At 37.0% G+C, this 15,808-nt stretch overlaps 1 protein-coding gene across 2 annotated transcripts in view; it reads left to right on the top strand.

The window, feature by feature from the left end:
• glis3 (GLIS family zinc finger 3) overlaps positions 1–15,808 on the top strand; it is a 219,573-nt gene that overhangs the window by 158,926 nt on the left and 44,839 nt on the right. For both annotated transcript variants that reach the window (XM_003216490.4, XM_062971953.1), the window contains one exon: positions 13,538–13,679. In XM_003216490.4, the coding sequence (XP_003216538.2) occupies positions 13,538–13,679 (142 nt within the window). The remainder of the gene's footprint in view (positions 1–13,537; positions 13,680–15,808) is intronic.

A 15,808-nucleotide genomic window follows, 5' to 3' on the forward strand; every position in this document is an offset into this window, starting at 1 on the left:
CTGTAAAGAGTAAGTGTTTTAATCCTCAACTTTAATCTCTTTACTTCCTGTTCTCAAAATGAAATATAAATCAGACATTGTGGAGCACAGTGATTTTTCTTAAAAGAGGTGTTGGTGCAAAAGGATTAGGGATGTGCAGAAGTGTTTAAGGAATTTAATGACACTATTTGTGGTGAAATGTTGGAGATGATGATCAACCAGTTCTTTTGATAATGGTGAATTAAAAACAACAAAACAAACCTTGAAAGTGATTAGATTGGCTTTGTCAGTGTTGTCACATCATTCCTTTCATTTGTTGCAGCTGAAAGCTGCTGAATTTGTACAACGTTTTTGTTCAGTACAATACTTACCCTCGGTAGGGCCTCTATTGAGATACCAAGGAAAGATGGAGTCATATAACTTGTAATTTTCCACTTCCTTACTCCTCTTTAGTGATGTTGTGGCTGTTGTGGATCATTGATGCATTGCTGCATTGTATTTATCGTGAGTGATCCAATATTGGGTTTTATTCAGGGACCTCAACGTGTATAAAATCCTGAGCTTTGGCTACATACTTTAAAGGAAGAGCAGGTATATACAATTGCCAACTAGAGCAGACCTACCTAATTAATTGCTGGATGACAAATCATCACTTATAAGTGCAATTCATTTAATTCATTCACTTTAGTTGGATCTAACAATTGGATCCGGTGCATTAGCTATAACAAACCCAAACCCCACGATCAACATTGCCCTATAAGCCTTATATTTCACCTGTCACATCAGCACTTTTAATCTTGTACCCATTACTCTGGCCCGACCCAGTTTTATTGTGTTTTAGCGTATTGTTTACTGCTTGTTGTTTATACTGTTTTAATTGTTTTAATTTGCCTTTTGTTTTGTATTGTTATATTGTGTGTTGAGGCCTTGGCCTTTGTAAGCCGCATCGAGTCCTTCGGGAGATGCTAGCGGGGTACAAATAAAGTTTAATAATAATAATAATAATAATAATAATAATAATAATAGCTAGTGGTCAGGGATAGAATAATAATAACATCTCTGAAGGATGTTAAGCTGACAAAACGAAACAGCCTGTTCACTTGTTTCTCTATAGAGGTTCTTTGGCTTATGCATATTGATCTGTGCCTAGCTAGACAAGGTTGCAAACAACAATATTGCCTAGCAAGGAGATCAGCATCAACATTTGCCTTAAGTAACTCTTCTGTTCAAAAATTTCATGTGGAAAGGGGAAAAACATGCAGCTAATACATATGTATTAAATACATGCAGCAAATATTGTATGCAAGATTTACTCCTTATTGAGGTTAATCCTGGAAAGGTTTCCAATTTAAGCCTATTTTTCATTTCATAGGCTAGGCACATTCTCATTGTAAAGAGCATATCTCATGTTTGTAAAGCACAAGGTACTTGTAGTACATTTCAGTGGTACGGAACATCAGTTTACATCTATGTGTAGTGTTTGAACATAATATAGCTAATATTCCATCTGTTGAGGAAATTTGCACAACTTCTAAAGAATGCCTACATACACAGAAGAGTTCTGTGGCTACTGCGAATGACTAAGAAGACAAATGTTTGTCTAGAGCAGATCAAGCCTGAACCTTTTAAGGAACCAAGATGACTAAACTAAGATTGTTTTATTTTGACCATATCACAGGGAGACGTGATTCATTAGAAATGACAATAACACTTAGTAAGGTAGAAAAAGAAGAAAACTGCATTATATGTTATGCATTTAATGAAGGAAACCATGCCCTGAGACTGCAGGATCTAAGGAGAAGCGTTGATAATAGGGTGATTTGCATCATCAGAGGTTGAAGTTGGACTTGACAGCAGTTAACAACAGAATGATAGTTGATAGCTTCCACATCAGGTGAATCTGCTGAACCTCTTCGAGATAGAGTTTAACAACTTGGATAGCTCCTTTCAAGGCTGGACTAACACCTGGAGCAGATTCACTGGCTCATTGATGTGGGAGCATCCAAATACTACTGGTTATAGCACAGCAATGTCAAGTTAACCTCAATGTTTTGCCTGCATAACCCAAAAAACATGCCAGTTATCCTAGTTGAATCAGAAGGACTGAGAGAGAATAGAAATGAATTTATTGAATGCCAGCATCTGTTTGGACAGCAAATTCGGGATATTACAGCAGGACACCTATTGATTGGCCATTTGATTGAATTCTATTACCTTTTTTTAACCTCCAGGGAACAAAAAAGGCATGCACCAAATCAGCTTGGGTTCTGTGCACCTGACTTAGAAAAAAGAATGCAATTGTTCAGGCAGCAATATCTTTTGGGGTCCACACTGCTTTAATATGAATAAAATGACAAAAAAAGACCCATCCAAATCTCTTTTTAGTTTGAATGTAAAAGAATAAGATGTTTCAGAGAGCTTGCTTTATATAATCTGCTTGTTATTTGTTAAGCCATGCAACACAATACAATGCCATGGTCACCAGCCCTGATATTTTGTACAATGGAGTCTCTTTTTTCCTAAATTTACTTGTACTTTAAAGCTCCAATCTAGTACTCACTTGAAGCTAAGAATTAGCTCCGGTGAACTCAGAGATTTACTTCTCTGTACACATACATACCGTGTTTCCCCTAAAATAAGACCTCCCCAAAGAATAAGACCTAGCAGGGGTTTGGGGGGATTGCCAAATATAAGGCCTCCCCTGAAAGTAAGACCTAGCAACTAAGGCTGCAGCAGAGTTCCATTGGGAAGCATGGCTGCAGGGCAGAAGCAGCACTCATACATACACACGGGAGGGAGGGAGGGAGAGAGAGTGCTTGCTGGCCTTGCCTTGCCTGTCCCCCAGCCTCCGTGGCTGCTGCTGCTGCCATTTCTTCCGTCCTGGCCCTGCTCCCTTCGCCCCCAAGGCTTCTGATTGGCTCCTGGAGCCAGGGCAAGGGAGGGTGGGAGGGAAGAAAGAGGGCTTTCCACTCGTCCTACTCTTTCTGTTTCTTAAAGGTACAGGACGCATAGGGATTCTCCTCTCATCCTTATTCCTATCCTATGCCATGAAACTTATTATTTTATACTATTATTCTATTACCATATTATTATCATCATATCTGTTACTATTATTATATCCCATTATTATATTATCCTATTAATATATTTTATATCATTATATTATATTTTTCTATTATTATTATTATTATATCATTATATTATTATTCTATTATTATTCTGTTATATTTTCATATTATTATATTATTATTCTGTTATTATTATATTCCATTTTATATTATCCTATTAATATATTTTATACCATTATATTCTATACTATTATTCTATTATATTATCATATTATTATTTTATTATTATTAGCATATTCTGTTTTATTATTATATTCCATTTTATATTATCCTATTAATATATTTTATATCATTCTATTCCATTCTATTATTCTATTATATTATCCTATTATTATATTATTATTATGCTATTCTATTATATCCCATTATTATATTATCCAATTAATACCATATTATTATCATATTCTGTTATTATTATATCCTATTATTATATTATCTCATTAATATATTGTATATCATTATATTATTATCCATTCATCTAATGCTTTTGACACGAAATAAATAAATTATATTATTATTATATTATCATATTATTATTATAGTATATTATATTATTCATCATTCATGACTACATTGAAACTAGAATAGAGAGAAATCAGCGTGGAAACCTTGTGAAACCTAAACTTCAAGAGGTACCATAGATTGTTGTACATGTAAATAATGGTAGTAACAAGAAAATCTTGATAGGATTCATAGTTTGTCTGGTTATGCTGGTTTGTGATGACAACTACTTTACAGTATATAACAAATGTTCATTTTGTTGTTATAAATGTGAGCTCTTCTTCATGGAAAAATAAGACATCCCCTGAAAATAAGACCTAGTGCATCTTTGGGAGCAAAAATTAATATAAGACCCTGTCCTATTTTCGGGGAAACAGGGTAGGTTTGGACTGTCAAAGTAGTTTTATCCAGCTCTTCAGCTGAAAAAGTTCCCATGTCAATTTAAGGATCAGTAAGAAACAGGGCTGTCTCGGCTAATGGTCTTATAATTGAAAAGACAGAAAAGGAAGTGGCATTTGGGGAAGGATGAAAAGAGAAGAAGAAAGGAAGCACATTCAGGTATCAGTTTTTAAAAGATACAAGTCATTTTTCTGATGAACTGAAATGGGAAGCATCAAAAAGAGAAACTGAATGGGGTTTCTTCCACAGAACTGATGGAAGGGACTTGCATCCCATCTCGCCCTCTTTCTTCAGCAGCTTGGTGTTGCTGGCAGGTCTGTGATTGTCTAAAATCTGGCTCAATTATATCCTCTAATGTGGAAGGTCTTTCAACTGGAGCCACATCCCCTAAGCTTTGGCCCACTTCTGTGTTTTCAGTCATGTCCATCAAAGTGCAGCTGGATTGACTTTTCAACATTGTGTCAAAATTGGACCATACAAAATTGTCATGCAGGGACACGTTGAGATTTGGCATAAAGGACTGTGAATCAATCATCACATGATCAAGCAGAAGGAGCATGTTCATGTGGCCAATCTCAAGATTTTAGAAAATGATGATAATTGCTGTATCCTTGAGATAACTCTTTCCACTTCACTGGTAGTTTGACTCAATGAGAAAACAATTTCTACTTCTGGTTGTTGAAGGCTTTCATGGCAGGAATCACTGGGTAACTGTGAGTTTTTCGGACTATATATAAATTTCTACTTTTTGTATATACATTTCTATGGGTTTCCTGGTGTATATATACATTTCTACTTCATTTATATACTCCTGAACCTATTTATGATTGCTTGAATGATGCCCTTCACTAGTATATATCTATGTGGGTGGATATGATAGTCCCTTCTTCTGTTTTTCTATTTTATTTGTGGATCTCTCACGGATGAAGTGGTTTTTCCACAGGCTGCCTTGGAGTCTCTCCTAATTCCTCAATTGCTCTTGGCTTTGATGTCACATTTTGGTACAAGATCTGCAGTGAGTTGTTTATCTCATAGTATAGCTAGAGAAAAGGCCATCTGGCTAATCCACCTGGGTTATCTATTAGGTTATCACCTGGTATAATATAGCACACTCTCTGTGACTCCAAAATGCTTATTTGGATTCATAAATGTCAGTCTTCAGATGGATTCTTAAATGTTACAATAATAGGAAATATAAGTCTAGGTATTGACAGAGCAATGATTCCACAACAAGTGTTTTTTTAATTATAATAAAAAACTTTGTGGGTGAAATATCAAACTATTTTTCTCCTGACTGAGTTTATTCAGAGGCATATTTAAGCAGCATCTGGTTTCCACTGAATGATAATAACACCCGGGTCTCCATGAAACAAGCAGGAGTCTGATTAACAACAGTGATAAGGGAAAGTCAAAAGAAAAGGTCTTTTGATTGTCTTGGGAAGTGTGTCATACTTCATACCAATGCAGGGCATGCTCTTGCACTTAAATATAATGCAGCTGAAAACTTGCTCTTTTCTAGTTACTTCCACTTGATTTGATAAATCTTGGGTGATTATCCAGTCATATCTAAAATGATAAAATGATGGGAGTTGAATTTCCATTTTTTGTTCTGAGAATTTACACACGTTAGAAGAGCTGTCAAGAAGAAGAAGAAAACTATAATCACTATAGATGCTGCTTTGTTTTCTAGTACATTTAGATAAGCAAGATATTTCTTCTGGGAACTACTCAAGTTTCTAGATGCAAAGTTTATCTGTTAGATGGGCAAGCTTGACTGCCTCACCTGAAAGAGACAATTAAATGAAAACATTTCAGAAAAAAAGAGTTTAGGTCTTGTTGCTTTCTTGGTGGTGGTGGTGATTATGATGAGTCCTGCCCTTTTCCCAGTCCAGTCCAGGACTGAAGCCACTTAGAACACTTAAAACAAACGTAGCTAAAAATTAACCTCATGCAAAAGTTTACACAATGTAAAAAAAAACCAAACCCATAGCTATTAAAAGAGAAACAACCATAGAATCATAGTGGGAGGAAATCACAAGAGCCATTCAGTCCAACCCCTTGGCATGCAGGAAAACACAACCAAAGCACTCCCAACATATGGCCATCAGCCTCTGCTTTAAAACTTCTGGAAAAGGAGACTCCATCATGCCTATGCTCTGAGGCAGCACATTTCATTGCCAAACAACTTACCATCAAAAGGTTCTTCCTACTGTTTAGGTGGGATCTTTTCCCCTGCAATTTGAATCCATTGCTTTGTGTCCTAAACTCCATAACAACAGAAAACTAGCTTCCCACTCTTCAATGTGCCATCTTTGCAAATATTTAAACATGGCCACCATGTCCCTTCTCATCCTTCTCTTCTCCAAGCTACACATACCCAGCTCACTATGTTGCTTCTTATAGAGCTTGGTTTCCAAACCTTTGATCATTTTGGTGTCTTTCTCTGGACACATTCCAACTTGTAAATATCCTTATATTGCGGTTCCCAGAACTAGACGCAGTGTTCTAGGTAAGAGATATTACAGCATATTGTGCAAGATGTGCCATCTTGGACTCTCAGTCTTCACAGGTTATTGAAAGAAAAGGTCTTCATTTACATGTGAAAAGATAGCATGGAGAGCACCAGATTAGAAATTGTTTTAAATCTTACTGGTAGTTTGATTCTAATTTTGATCTTTTTATACATATTGGGGAAAAGACATGAGGTAGATAAAGTTGAAATGATTTCAGTTGAGCCCACAAAATCAGAAGGCTAAGATTTGGAAGGGCAGCTATGAAGACACTAGATAAGACCCTCAACTATAAAGGTCAGAACTATGCTATAATATTTCTATAGGTGGGAGTGAAAATTGAGCAGTTGAAGAAAGCTGACGGAAAGGATATAAAGTCATTTGAAATATGATATGGAAGGAGAATTCTATGAATACCATGGATTGCTAAAAAGATTGATGGATAGAATGTGAACTTTCAATAGAAGCCAAGATGATTAATCTGAGCTATTGTACTTTGGATATATCATGAGATAATGTGATTCATCTAAAAAAAGAATAATGCTTGGTAAAGTGGAAGGCAGTATCAAAAGAGGAAGTCTACATTATAAGTAGATTCATTCAGTCAAGGACACCACATCCCTGAGTTTGCAAGAGCTGAACAGAGCAGGTAATGGGGCCTGGACTCTTGGAGACCTTTTATTCATAGGGTCCCCATAAGTTGAAGTTGGTCTGATGGCAAACAATAATAGCAAATTGTCTGGAGCTTAATTGTTTAAGCTTCTAAACTATCTGGTTGAGTTTGAGGACTGAATAGCCTGAGTAGGTGGCAGCAGTGGTGGTGGTATGGAGATTTAGTGAAGATAATTAATGGAACAGAGGGGTTGTCTAATCTTTGCCTTGCCCTAATATGTTTCCCTTGAAACAAAATTTCCGATCGTTTGAGTTCTAGACCTAATTTGCAGATGTCGTGCCACTTGGCTTTTTATTACAAGAACAATTTGCATTTAAATTTCAGCACATTCTGCATGGCATTTCTTTGTCATTTTTCAACTCAGAACTCTCCAGTTGTGTTGAATTGAACTGCTGCTCTCCACAATTAGTCTATATACCTGTTTTATTGTTTTGTTCTGTTAGGTGCCATGCATAATATTGGTACTATACCACGTGTTTCAACATCAGGTGGCACCAATTCTGCCCTAGTGATGCCACTGCCTAGATGGCCACCCGGAGATCACCCAACAAACAGTTTAGTGCCTGGCCTACATTTCTTCTCAGAGTCACAGTAGTAGTATGATTTAAGTGAATTTTAAGTAGTGAAATTGCACAGGGTTTTTTGTGGGTCTTGTACTGATATATAGGAAAATTAGTAGCAGTTGTAAAGCACAAGATAGGGGCAAGAAATGCTTGTTGAGTTGTTAAGTTAAACTACAGTCAGAAATGTAAATTGTACAGTTTCACAACTGAAGTACTACAATGGTGAAAGGAAATCTCAGTCGTTGGCTGGATGTCCCCATGTCAAACAATGTGAAGTTAAGATATACAGTAGAGTCTCGCTTATCCAACATAAATGGGCCGGCAGAACGTTGGATAAGCGAATATGTTGGATAATAAGGAGGGATTAAGGAAAAGCCTATTACACATCAAATTAGGTTATGATTTTACAAATTAAGCATAAAACATCATGTTATACAACAAATTTGACAGAAAAGGCAGTTCAATATGCGGTAATGCTATGTAGTAATTACTGTATTTACAAATTTAGCACCAAAATATCACAATGTATTGAAAACAGTGACTACAAAAATGTGTTGGATAATCCAGAACGTTGGATAAGCAAGGCTTGGATAAGTGAAACTCTACTGTATTCATAAATTCCAAACCATCAACAGAGATATAAAATGAGATAATGGTTATTTGTCACACTAAACATATCCAGGCCCTCACAACTGCTCAACTATGTGCAAATTCTCAGAAAACTTTTCCAGCTCAAGGAAACTGATTTTCTTTAGCATTATTTTCACACTTTTCTTGAGCATTGGGTATTGTTTAAATAGCCTTAAATCTCATTCATTTCCTCAGTATTGTTTTACATATTGACTTCCTTAATATTGTTTTGAGTTTTGCATTCACTATGGATGAGCTGCTTAACAGACCTGTATTATATCACATAACCATTTTAAGGCTTACCTTTGGGTTACAATTTGCGTTTCTGTATCTCATTACATTCTGACTCCAGTTCTGCCACAGTCTTGCAGCTCCAATATGCTTATGGCCGCACTTCCAACTCAGTCTGTGAATCTGAAGAAGTGGATTGATATCCATGAAGAGGATCATGTTAAAAATAAATCGCTTTATCCACCTTTCCTTGTAACAATCAAAATATTATTGTGTTAAGTCTATTAAGTCTGGGATTTAACTAGCTTCACTCCTTATGAAGAATGCATGTGTGTTTTTCTATACTTGTCTTTTATATAGTTGTGCTAAGGAACCCATACAAATTCTTACCACTGCTTGCATAGATTTTGCATTTACTGTATTTCATTTTTGTTTTCAGTTCATCATTTCAAAGCATTCAAAACACAATTTCTTCTGATTTTATTTCCTTCTCTTTTTCCTTCCCCTGATGCCCCGAGTCCAATTACAGATACTTGTCATGCCTATAAAGAGAGCACATTCACAATCTGATTCTTTTGTATATATACTTTTTAAGCAGATAAATTGCTGGTAAGCCAAGTTGTAAAGGGATCTTCACACATAAATATAGGGTAAATACTGTAGCCTTGAAATTTTTATTGGAAAGGTTACTCTTTCTTGAACAGTGTTTCACAGCAATTAGCGCCAACTGCAGTACTTGCACTAAGAATATGGATATGGAGAATATAGATGCTATCTTTGACCTCACAGATGCACATGCAGGATAGTAAGAATAGCTGGTAAGTAATGAAGAGCAGAGTTCATGGTTACAGCATCAAAAACATCTGAGTCCCGGTGTGGGAAGAAGTAATGAGAAAGGATGTCAAAAGTTGTTAGAGCATCTTCCTTTTTAAAAAAAAAAAACACACACACACATTATTGCAAAGAATTAATATGTGTGAAAACTTTCTGTACATTCTCCTAAAAGGTTAAACAGCATAGTGGGTATTTTAAAACTTAATTGCCACCCCAAGAGGCTTTCTGGAAAGTCAGTTCACCCCTTTTCAGTGACTTCTCAATGACTACTCCCTGTCTGTAAAACTCCCCTCCTTCTTTCTAATCATATGGATGTCCCATTTTGACATTGGCAGAAGCACTCATGTGACCTCTCTTTCTTGCTGGTCACGCAGACGTCTCTACCAATGTCAGAATGAAGCACCCATGTGACCTGGAAAAAGTAGGGAGTATCACCTGGGTGCCCTATTCTGATATCTGCAGAGCCACCCATGATGTTCAGAAGCTCACATGGAGCACTTTGGCCAGCTAAGAGAATTGCTGGTGGTGGCACAGCTGCTCCCCCGGTCACGTAAACAATGACCTTGGATTCAACACAAAGGTGACACAACCAAGGCTGCCCAACTGACCAGTGTAGATGAGACCTCCAATTCCTTTCACACAGATAATCACAATTCCATTCTACATGCCAGTACATGAATCATGGAAGAAAAAAAAATCTTCATTTTTCAAAGTTACATTTTCTCCTTCCCTATAGGCAAGTGCCTTCCTTCTCAGCATAAGTACCCTAAAGTCACCAGGTCCTTTCTGATCTTGGAAGCTAAGCATGGTTAGTACTGGTTAGTCCTTGAATGAGAGACCACCAATGAATTTATATGCTGTTGGCCAGGGATCCTCGAACTTTTTAAACAGACAGCTAGTTCACAGTCCCCCAGTCTGTTAGAAGGCTGGACTATAGTTTGAAAAAAACGAATTATTTCTGCACATATCTTTTTTGTAGTGCAAAAAATATGAATGAACAATACAATATTTAAAACAAATAACAATTTTAACCAACATAAGCATACCAGTATTTCAATGGGGGAAGTGTGGGCTTGCTTTTGGCTGATGAGGTAGTCATGTTAATTAGGATTGTTGCTGTTGTATACCTTCAAGTTGTTTCAGACTTTGGGTGACTCTTAAGTTTAGGGAGGGAATCTAGTTGAATGACCTTGAAGGGCTACATTTGGCTCCTGGGCTTTAGTTTGCAGACCCCTGGCCTAGACTATATTTCAGAGGAAGGAACTGGCAAAACCACCTCTGAGTATTCCTTGCATAAGATAGCCCTTTGACATTCATGGGGTTATCGTGTCTACAGGCGATTTGAAGGCACATGCACAGAGACACACACTTCGCCAATTGCATTGTGTCTTTTTGGTTAGTCTTTGTGAAACTTATTCTGTTGGTGTGTCATTTTTTAAAATCCAGTGGGGCAGTACAGCTGCAAACAGTTTATGGACAAGGAAATCCACTTTTTCATTACAGACCCATGAGTCATCAGTAACATTTGTAATCCATAAACCCGGACCTTTGGAAAAACATGATTCAGAGTGTGTAGCATTTCTGTTTCTGTAAACCTTCAGAATATGATGGTTCTAGTGGTGGTATTGTCTGGGGATTATTCAGAAGTGTTTGATTGGAGTCAAAAGATGATTCAAGCACCTTTTCATTATCATTGTTGCTACAGACACAAATGATATATTGAAATCATTTTCTTCTCATTTTTCAATATGGAAAGAGGTTGTTTGGGGAGTGCTTTGTTCACATGCCTTTTCTGTGCAATTCATAGGCTTTTGTATAAATCTTTATGGTCCCCCCCCTCATTCATATGTGTTTATTCAAAGGCAACTGATTATTTTGGAAGAGAAATGAGCTGTATTTTAAAAGCAGCATTTTAAATGTACAGTAGAGTCTCACTTATCCAACATAAACGGGCCAGCAGAACGCTGGATAAGTGAATATGTTGGATAATAAGGAGAGATTAAGGAGAAGCCTATTAAACATCAAATTAGGTAATGATTTTACAAATTAAGCACCAAAACATCATGTTGTACAACAAATTTGACAGAAAAAGTAATTCAATACGCGGTAATGTTATGTTGTAATTACTGTATTTACGAATTTAGCACCAAAATATCACGATATATTGAAAACATTGACTACAAAAATGCATTGGATAATCCAGAATGTTGGATAAGCGAATGTTGGATAAGTGAGACTCTACTGTATCTTTAAAAATATTTCTGTACATTTCTCTAGGGTATCATTGTTTGGAGGTGAAAGGTGCATTTTGATAAAGCCATGTTACTTTTTCTTACAAAATCTATAGATTATTTTTCTTTAAAAAAATCTATTCCCTCTGTGTATATTGTTATTGTTCTCAGAGGCTGCTTGGTTATATTTTGTCTCACAGGTCAGCATCTCATAGCTTTCCATTTTTTTCTCAATTCTGTAACTGAAAGTAAATATTTTACGTACGTAAGTTAATAGTGTAGTATGGTGGTTTGAGGTTTGGAATCGAACATTGGGAGACCAAGACTCAAGTCTTCACTTCGTCATGGAATTGCCTGAGTGACCCAGGGCAAGTCACACCCAGAAGACATCAAAGACAGAAAGTCATCTGAATGAATTCTTCCAAGTTATAGGGAGGAGGGAACAAGTTTGTTTTCTGCTACCGTGGAGGCTAGGACATGGAACAAGGGCTTCAGTACAGGAAGGAGATTCCACCTGCATATTAGGAAGAACTTCCTCACTGTGAGAGTGAGCTGTTCAGCAGTGGAACTCTCTGCCCTGGAGTGTGGTGGAGGCTCCTTTTTTGGAGGCTTTTAAGCAGAGGCTAGATGGCCATCTGTCAGGAGGTGCTTTGAATGCTATTTTGCTGCTTCTTGGCAGGGGGTTGGACTGAATGGCCAATGAAGTCTCTTTCAACTCTGTGATTCTATTATTCTAAGTAAGCTTCATGATTGCCGTAATTCAGAAATGACTTGAAGGCACACAGTAACAACTACAATGGCATCTACCTTTAGAGCTTCAGGAACTAGTACAGTGCTTTAAAAATGTTGTGCTTTGCCCTTAACATTTGTTATTTCTTCTTCTTGCCAAAGTGCAAGGAATTTGGGATCTGGCAGCTGTTGAGGTGGCATGTCACACAGAAGCAGTTCGTGTCTCAAACATCATGTTCTAATTTAACCCCTCCCACCTACTGTTACAAAGGATAGCTTGAGCCAGCAACTCACTGAGAGATTCATGGAGGATAGGTCCAATACTGGCTGCTAACTAGGATAGCTATATATTATCTGCACTATTAAAAGTGGAATATCTCTGACACATTGCTAAGTAACACATGTGGTGGGGTGCTATTGCATTCCTGTCCTGCTTGGGTGTTCCCATAGATTGGGCATTATGTAAACAGAATTCTGGACTAGTAGACCTTTTGTTGATCTAGTCAGTCTCTCTCTCTCTGTAGCCCACCTCTACTGTTGCTTGTTCTGCTGTAATGCTTGTTTGCAGTGAATTTCACAACATGTGGACAATAGGTATATTGATATATAACATTTCCATAATTATCCTCAAGTGTGAACTGTAACTATCGTCCATATCATGCATTCTCTTCCAACAGGGTTGCAGTCCAGTCAGGCTCTTCTAAATGTCTGGGTTCTATATACTTTCCTGTTCCCATATTCATGATCAGGCCTTGATTGGTCATAAATTAGACTTCATTATTAAAGCTAAAAGGAGTGTTTGAATAATATAATAGCATGGTCCATAATAAGCATCTCTTGTCCGTTTAGTTTTTCTTAGACAAAGCATGTCATTTATACTGACAAAATGATCTGCTAAATGTGAATGTAATTGATGAAATGATAAAATAATTGTCATTTTGGCATTCTCAAAAAAGAAATGCCATCTTATGCCCTGGACCTGGTATTACTATTTTGGCACAGTGATTATTCTGCCTAGCCTGGCTGATACAGTCAGTTTGGGGATCATAACAGCTCTATGTGAGCTTGTCTCCATATCAGTCCTTTCCCCACAATTAGGATTTTCTGTTTGTTTGTGTTTGTATTTCAGTTGCGTTCCAACACAGAAATTGACCAAGACATTCTCAGTGACTGCCTCACCATCCAAACTCTTCAGCCATCCACATCTCCACATGATGCTGCAGATAGCAGTGTAAGACGATCACCAGGACTGGTGCCTGACATTTACACAGGTATGATAGGGATGAAAAACTGATAAGAACAGGTGATCTGAGGCAAAAGACCAAGGGGATGAAAGAAAAAGAAAGAGATGTTAAATGCAGAAGGAGCATAACATTCCATCAAAGTAGAAGCTTATTATTATTCGGAAATAATTTATCGTATTAAAAATGGTGGTATAAAGACTGCAGCATAAATCACTGCAAAGAAACAGCCAACAAAAACAAAAATGTATAGTGTATAATACATAATTTTTGGAAAAAAGGCATAATTCTGCCAAATTTAAATTTAAAGAGAGAAGATTAATTTTTGTAATCAACTCCTGGTCTGTGATTCGAATAATAAATTCAATTTTTGTAATCTGGCTTGATTCTTAGAACTGGGGTATGATGATGCACCATAGTTATTGGAGCTGCTGTGGCACAATGGGTTAAACCTGACCCGAAGCTCCCATCTATCAGCCCTAGCTTCCCATGCGGGGACATGAGAGAAGCCTCCCAGCATGATGGTAACACATCCGGGCAATGCCCTTGCAGACGGTCGATTCTCTAATGCCAGAAGTGACTTGTAGTATGTTCACTTCTGACACGATTTAAAAAACCATAGTCATTATTTTATGCACTGAAATCCAGCCTGCCCTGTCTCCTAGACTCCATGTATTGAGAAGCAGTTCCTACAGTTTACAGGGACTTGTTCCCCTGTTGCTCGGAAAACAGTCTTTTTGTGAATGATCTCTGATATGACAGACAGACGCTAAACCTTTGCCATAATTGCCCTTACTGTACACCAGAGATCGCTCATACAAGGGGTGGGAATGCTAGTCAGCTGCTTCCCAAGCAACACAGGATTAGATCCACATCGATTGTAGTGACTTTGGCTCAGTAAGTAGGGATTCATGAACTTCCACAGTGTTTATGACCTGAAAACCTGATTATTTCAATGTGCTTTTGACTAATCTGGCACAATTTGACGGAGTCCTTTTACCTCCACCTAATCCAGCCACTGCACTTTATTACTGGCCCATTTATTAGTGACCTTGTGATATATTGCACATGTATAATTTATTGCCTTGCTTCCAATTTTTCAACACATCCATTGCGCCGGTCTATTGGTTATTGGTTATCGGTTGTTGTTGTGTTTATGCTTTTATGATTTTAATATGCTTTTATGTTCTAATTCATTGTAATTGAATGTATCTTATGTTGTTGTATTTTATTGCTGCATTACTGGGCTTGGTCCCCATGTAAGCTGCCCCAGGTCCCTTTGGGGAGATAGGACGGGATATAAGAATAAAGTTGTTGTTGTTGTTGTTGTTGTTAGCCTCTAAACTGTTACATGAATATAAAAACAGGATTCCAGACAATGATTATGGTGATGGTAGTAATGATGCCGTTTTCCCATGCAAAGGTACATTTACTGTGCAATACTGTAAACATTTATTCAGATGAAATTCCTTCTGAGTCCAGTGGTCCTTGTTTCCAGGTTTTTGTTGTTGTGGACTCAACCATGGCAATCCTATGAATGAGAAACCTCCAAGTCACCCTATCCCTAACAGCCCTACTCAGGTCTTGAAAACCCAGGGCTGCGGCTTCCTTAAATTGCGTCTATCCAACTGGAATGCAGTATTCCTCTTTTCCTATTGCGTTCTACCTTAAATTATTGTCTTTTCTAGTGAGTCATCTCTTCTTGTAATATGGCAAAAGTACAACCATCTTCGTTTAGTAATCTTTGATTCCAGATAAAATGTTATTTGTTCTAGAACCCATTAGTTTATTTTTTTTAGCAGCCCACAGTCTCAGTCTCATAATAATAATAATAATAATAATAATAATAATAATAATAATAATTATTATTATTATTATTATATTATTATATTTATTATTATTATTATTATTATTATTACATCACACAGTCCTAGACACTTGGGAAGTGTTCAACTTGTGATTTTGTGAAACGAAATCCAGCATATCTATCTTGTTTGCTGTGTCATAATAAAATAATAATAATTATTATTAATTTCTCACCTCTCCTGGTGACTCGAGGCAGGCTACAACAAATTCAAAACATAGAACTTATCCATATAACTTTTCTGTAGCATCACCTCTCAAATGAGTTGATTTTCTTCCTGTCAGCTTTTTTCACT

This window comes from Anolis carolinensis, chromosome 2 (assembly GCF_035594765.1).
Source record: "Anolis carolinensis isolate JA03-04 chromosome 2, rAnoCar3.1.pri, whole genome shotgun sequence".
Taxonomy (NCBI): domain Eukaryota; kingdom Metazoa; phylum Chordata; class Lepidosauria; order Squamata; family Dactyloidae; genus Anolis; species Anolis carolinensis.